General features: G+C 41.9%; 1 protein-coding gene across 1 annotated transcript in view; it reads right to left on the bottom strand.

The window, feature by feature from the left end:
* Window positions 1-5,792, bottom strand: part of EARS2 (glutamyl-tRNA synthetase 2, mitochondrial) — a 28,675-nt gene that overhangs the window by 915 nt on the left and 21,968 nt on the right. Inside the window, exons 7-8 of the mRNA XM_033962956.1 lie at window positions 3,839-3,969; window positions 3,126-3,258 (exon numbers count right to left, since the gene is read on the bottom strand). Coding sequence (XP_033818847.1) covers window positions 3,126-3,258; window positions 3,839-3,969 — 264 coding nt within the window. The remainder of the gene's footprint in view (window positions 1-3,125; window positions 3,259-3,838; window positions 3,970-5,792) is intronic.

Raw genomic sequence — 5,792 nt, 5'->3', positions numbered from 1 at the left:
CAACAAAGAACTAATCTCTGCAAGGCTCCACTGCCATTTTACTTGCTAACTGCAAAGATCAGCTACACGGAGCCAAGCTGCTTAGACTGAGAAGGAATTAAAGCAAAATTATATACAATGGAACCAGCTTGTGTTGAATTAATAATGTTTAATGCTGCTTTTCAAATATTTTTGTCATCAGGAAGAATAAGCCCCATTGTTGCCATTTTAGGACACTGTCCCAGCAGTTGTTACCAATGGCTACGAGATCCAGGGCAGCTATCAACACTGGCAGGGAGCAGAGCATCTGTAGGAACCTGTGTGTCACCCTTCTTCCCCACTACTCTCCCTTTAAGGTCAGGGAAGGTGGTCAGGTTGATATCGGACACCACAGCAGTGATGTACATCAAAAAGCAGTGGTGACCCTGGAAGCCAGCTGGATTTGCGGTTGGGCCAAGACCTACCTTTCAGTGATTTTGGTGGTACACAGAGCAGCTGGAATGTTCTGGATGTGAGCAGTAGGAGAGGAGCTCCTCAGTCTTCCAGCGAGCACTAGGGCCTTCACGGTTTGACTTGCTGGTGACGTGTGTTAGAGCAGTGTTTTTCAACCTTTTAACACCTATGGACCGGCAGAAATAAAAGAATTATTCTGTGGACCAGCATCGGTCCGTGGACCGGCGGTTGAAGAACACTGGGCTAAGACATGGGCCAGATCCTGCCCATCTCTACCCCAGACACCGCCCCCATAATAGTACTAATTGCACCTTGCACGTCCCGTGCCTCATTGGCTAGTGATGAGGGCTCAGCGCAGGTTCAGAAAAGTAATGTGCTGGGCCAGAAAGTGCAGTGATGTACAGCAAAGAGGTGCTTATATAAACTTTACTTGGCAAACAATATAACTAGTTTTCCCTACAGATGTGAGAGGTGAAATCTTGACCTCTCTTCATTACCTCTTACAAGTCCAACACATCACTTTTAGGTATTTATTTCCAAAAGTTTACCAAGTTTATTTAAGATTTGATGGATCGCTTAATCAAACATCAAAGCGATGTACATAACTAAAATCCATACAACTTTCGGGGACAAAACATGCCACATACAACCACAAACAAGACTTACGCATAGTGAGGAAAGAGGGAAAGAAATACAATATTTTAAACATTTGTAGCTGTAACAAGCAGCATGTTTGCAAAAGAGATAATGCACAGTGTTATGTTATTAATCCATATTATGTATATATATATACTAATTAACCATAACATAACTTTATTTTTCTATACCGCCTTAATCGAAAGAATTCTAGGCGGTTTCCACAAAAGAGAAAAACTGGACAATCAGTGAAATACAAAATAGTAAAAAATGAATACAATCTGTTGTATTAAAAAAGACATTAAAAATTTAAAATTAATAGGATAAGATTAATTATGTTTAAAATATAAAGATAAAAGCACAGATTAAGTGATACTGAGGCAGAATGAGGGGTTGATATCTACAAGAAGGCAAGAGTAAGAGCCCAATACCACCTCCGGACCAACTGGACAAGGTGTATGTGAGAAAAGGTAGCTTCCACCACACAAAGCGGCAACTGAAGAACTCTTCAGGGCAGATCCAGGTCTCAGGGATAGCAGGTGGAGTTTGTGAGATAAAAGAGGTCATGGATGAAGGTAAGCTTGTTGGAGACAGAGCGGGCATGCCACAGGGTGCATGAGAAAGGCAGAGAGGAGACTACCAAAATGGGTGGTTATTACACACTCCTACCAGCAGATGGAGACTAAGAATTACTGAGCTTCAATTTAACCTGTAAACAGGCTGTCCCTGAAAGCCAGTCAACAAATAGCAAGACAAACAGACCAACACCTCTCAAATACATAGAAACATGATGGCAGATAAAGGCTAAATGGCCCATCTAGTTTGCCCATCCGCAGTAACCATTATCTCTTTCTCTCTCCGAGAAATCCCACGTGCCTATCCCAGGCCCTTTTGAATTCAGACACAGTCTCTGTCCCCACCACCTCTTCCGGGAGACTGTTCCACGCATCTACCACACTTTCCGTAAAAAAGTATTTCCTCAGATTACTCCGGAGCCTATCACCTCTTAACTTTATCCTATGCCCTCTCATTGCAGAGTTTCCTTTCAAATGAAAGAGACTCAACTCATGCGCATTTACATTATGTAGGTATTTAAACATCTCTATCAAATCTCCCCTCTCCTGTCTTTCCTTCAAAGTATACAGTCTGTCCCCATATGCCTTATGATGAACACCACACACTATTTTAGTAGCCTTCCTCTGGACCTGAATTTTCACTCTAGAAACAGGGCTCTAGGAGGGGGGGGGGACCTGGCCACCTGAGTACGACACCCCCCCCAGGCAAAAGAGATTCCTATAGGCCTCAACCTAAGTCCAGCAAGGAAAACACCTGACACAAGAGAGTTTTTCTTTTCCTTAGATTGATCTGAGGAACAAAACCATGCCAACCCCAAGGAAAAAGTAAACAGTTCTTTTAATTTATCAAACCCTAAACCAAATTTTTCCCCCCCCCCCTCCTGATACTCTTTCTCTTCCCTCCTGGGAAACAATACTCTGTAACTTTTATCCCCTTTTGTTCTTTCCCAACGTATCTTAGTCAGTCCGTAATGTCAGTCTGTCGAATACCCCCTTTTAATGTAGTATAATATATATTTTAATGTTGTAAGTTTTATATTTTTTTTTCTTTTAATGTTACTCGCTTAGATTGTAATAAGCGAATTATCAAATTTAAATAAACTTGAACTTGAAACCACAGCTACCATTTGCTGAGAATGAGAAAAGACTGGCTTTCAGGGGCACTTATAGGTTGAATTGAAGGTCAGTCATTCTCAGTCTCCATCTGCTGGTAGAGGTTCATAATACCCATCTGTGCTGGTCTAGAGGGACACTATAAAATTAAAAAATAAAGCTAGAGGATTTAGTTGTTAAAAATAACAGGTAGAGATATCAGATTGAAGAACATTTGTTGTACTGTATGTGATTCTGTTTGTGTATGGAGTCTATTGTGACCCTCCTTGGGAAAGGCGGGGTATAAATAAATAGAAATACGAAACAAAACTGGCTGCCTCTATCTATGTCGAGAGGCACTGTACAGTTTAAAACTGTGCTCAGTGTTACCTGCAGGCCGCTGAGTGCAAGGCGTAAAACCTTCATAATGCTGCTGAATTTGGTTTCCTTCATCTGATCCTGCAGAGCTCTAAGTTCCTTAGCTAACACATCAATGGTTAGAACAGACTCTGATCGGAGCAACCTGGATAAGAAATCATGAAGGCAGCAATCAGAGAATGACATGGGGACAAAGTTTGTCCCCACCCCTTCCCCATCCCTGTGGACTCTGTCGCAAACATTTATGATTTTATATTTAAATCTTTTTATTAAAGTATAAAAAGGGACAATAAAACTGTTCTTAAATCCATTTTGATCTGGTTTTGGTACAACCTTCCCAAAGATTTTTGCCTATGTTTTTACATCATCTGGGAAGGTAATTGGATTGTCTTTCAGACATAGCTGTAGAAGTGAGCCTAAAATGTGTAGTGGATGAACAGGAAAATAAGTGTTTATTCGTTCGAAATGTTCCTTGATGCCAGCAATGATGGACAAATCTGATGTGGTGACAGTAAGACTTTGCAGATGGCAGACAAGACACAAGTGATGTTATTTATCAGTAGTTCATTGAAATCCCAAAGCAGCTTCTGCAGGTTTTTTTAATCATTGAATTTAGCTGCCAATTTGTCTAAGACATATTAATTCTCGTCTCAAGTTTTTAGAGAATGACATGGGGCCAAAGTTTTCCCTGTCCCCATCCCTGTTGCAACACACTGTGCCATCACCCCATTGTCAGCGATCCAATAGCAGCAGACTCTGTGGAGATGGCCTGCAGCTGTTCCAGTGGCACCGAGGGTCTCACCCACAGGAAAGAGTAGGACGGAGACACCAAATCCTTCAAACAGCTTATGTGACCCTGAAAAACAGAAGTTCTGCAAGTGAGTTTTAAAACACATTTTGCCATTTGCTCCTAAGCCAGGACCAGAATAATGCCACAACAGAGCGCGAGATTGCCACCTTTCTCCGCAGTGCAAACGACTTCAAGGATCTCGGAGCCAACAGTGATGCTTTATCATTTAACATAGCAAAATCAGCCTGAGTGCCAACTCTTAAATTCAGAGGGTTGGATGAATACACAGCTGCTTTGTGACAGTCATTTTACCATCTGTGACAAAATGGTTTACATTCAGGTACTTTATCATATTTTCCTCAAACTCTACCTAGTGTACCTGGAGCAATGGGGTGATTAAGTGACTTGCCTAGGGTCACAAGAAGCAGTGAGGGATTTGAACCCTCAGGGTGCTAAGGCTGTAGCTCTAACTCCTACGTCACACACTCCCACCTATAAGTGTTACGTTTCTAAAAATATAATAGTTTTAAAAAAAAAAACCCAAAAACTGTACACACCCAGGTGGCAAATCTGACACCACTATATTCTTTTATCAGACCACCTCTATACTGTATCTCATACAAGTTGTTCAAAGAAAACTGTTTTAGGAATACAGGAATTGTTTTTACACACAACATGGACAATTCAAAGTCTGTTCCTAGCATTCCCTCAGTGCTTTATTTATTTTAAAAATGTATATTCCGCTCTATGAACATTTCCAACAAACATACATAATTGAAAACATACAAATACATTAAAACAACAATTAAACTTCAAAACACTTTTAAAAATCTAGAAAATCAGCATTGATATACCTCCCTACACAAAAACATGTTCAACCGAATCTTGAAACAGTCATCACCAAGTCCTTGCAGGTAATTGGTTTCATAACTGTGGTCCACACACATAGAAAACAGATTTCCTATATTGCTCGCGGTGAATTTCATGAACAGATGGGACCACCAGGGCGTTACTGATCAAGGAACATAAGTTCCATGTTGGTCGATAAATACAAAGAGAGTCTAACAAAACTGGAGGTTTCCTGCTAGTCAATGTTTTAAAAACAAGTAGGAACAATTTATAACGAATACAATACTCAATTGGCAACTGGTGCAGTTCTTTAAGAAAAGGAGCGATGTGTTCAAATCTAAAAGTTCCAGAAATTAACCTTGCCATAGAGTCCCAGATTCTCAAAACTTTAACGCAGTCACTAAACTGTTTTCTGATGGTTTAGCCTGCACACATTTTAGCGGCTGATTATCAAAACAGATTATCTCTGTCTTTAGCGAGGTTTCTAGCAGTCTCCGATAATGAAATGCAAATGGGCTCGTCAACACTGAAATGAGCCCTCCAGTGGATTCTTAAAAATTGCCGAGACATTTTCTAAAAGCGGCATCAGCTTTTAGCTAGAAAAATAAGCAAATGGTCCAGGTACAGTGAGTGCACCGTTTTAAATCCTGGCATGGCAGTGTCAGAGACTGCTAAAAAGCCGTGTTGTGATGCAGCGGGAGAGATGATCATTCTCTCCCCTTGCATCACAACACCCCTCCCCAGCAGCGGCGTCAACCCCCCCCCCTTTGCAGCAGGAGAGATGCCGATTCTCTCCCGCTGCTAACCAACAACCTCCCCACCCCCTGCAAAGGGAGTGATGCCCAATCTCTCCTGCCACAAACAACACACCCCTTGCAGCGAGATGCCCATTCTCCCCCACTGCCATACAACACCCCCCCTTACCTCCAAGCGTGACCTGAAGGATGTGGATTCCCTCCACCCAGCTGCAAGGGGAGGGTTGTTTGTGGCGGGAGAGAGTGGGGGTTGTTGGTTGGCAGTGGGAGAGAATCGGCATCTCT

This window comes from Geotrypetes seraphini, chromosome 11, assembly GCF_902459505.1.
Source record: "Geotrypetes seraphini chromosome 11, aGeoSer1.1, whole genome shotgun sequence".
Classification (NCBI taxonomy): Eukaryota; Metazoa; Chordata; class Amphibia; order Gymnophiona; family Dermophiidae; genus Geotrypetes; species Geotrypetes seraphini.
Note: the sequence above shows the minus strand (reverse complement) of the source record. Positions and strands in the feature narration are given on the sequence as shown.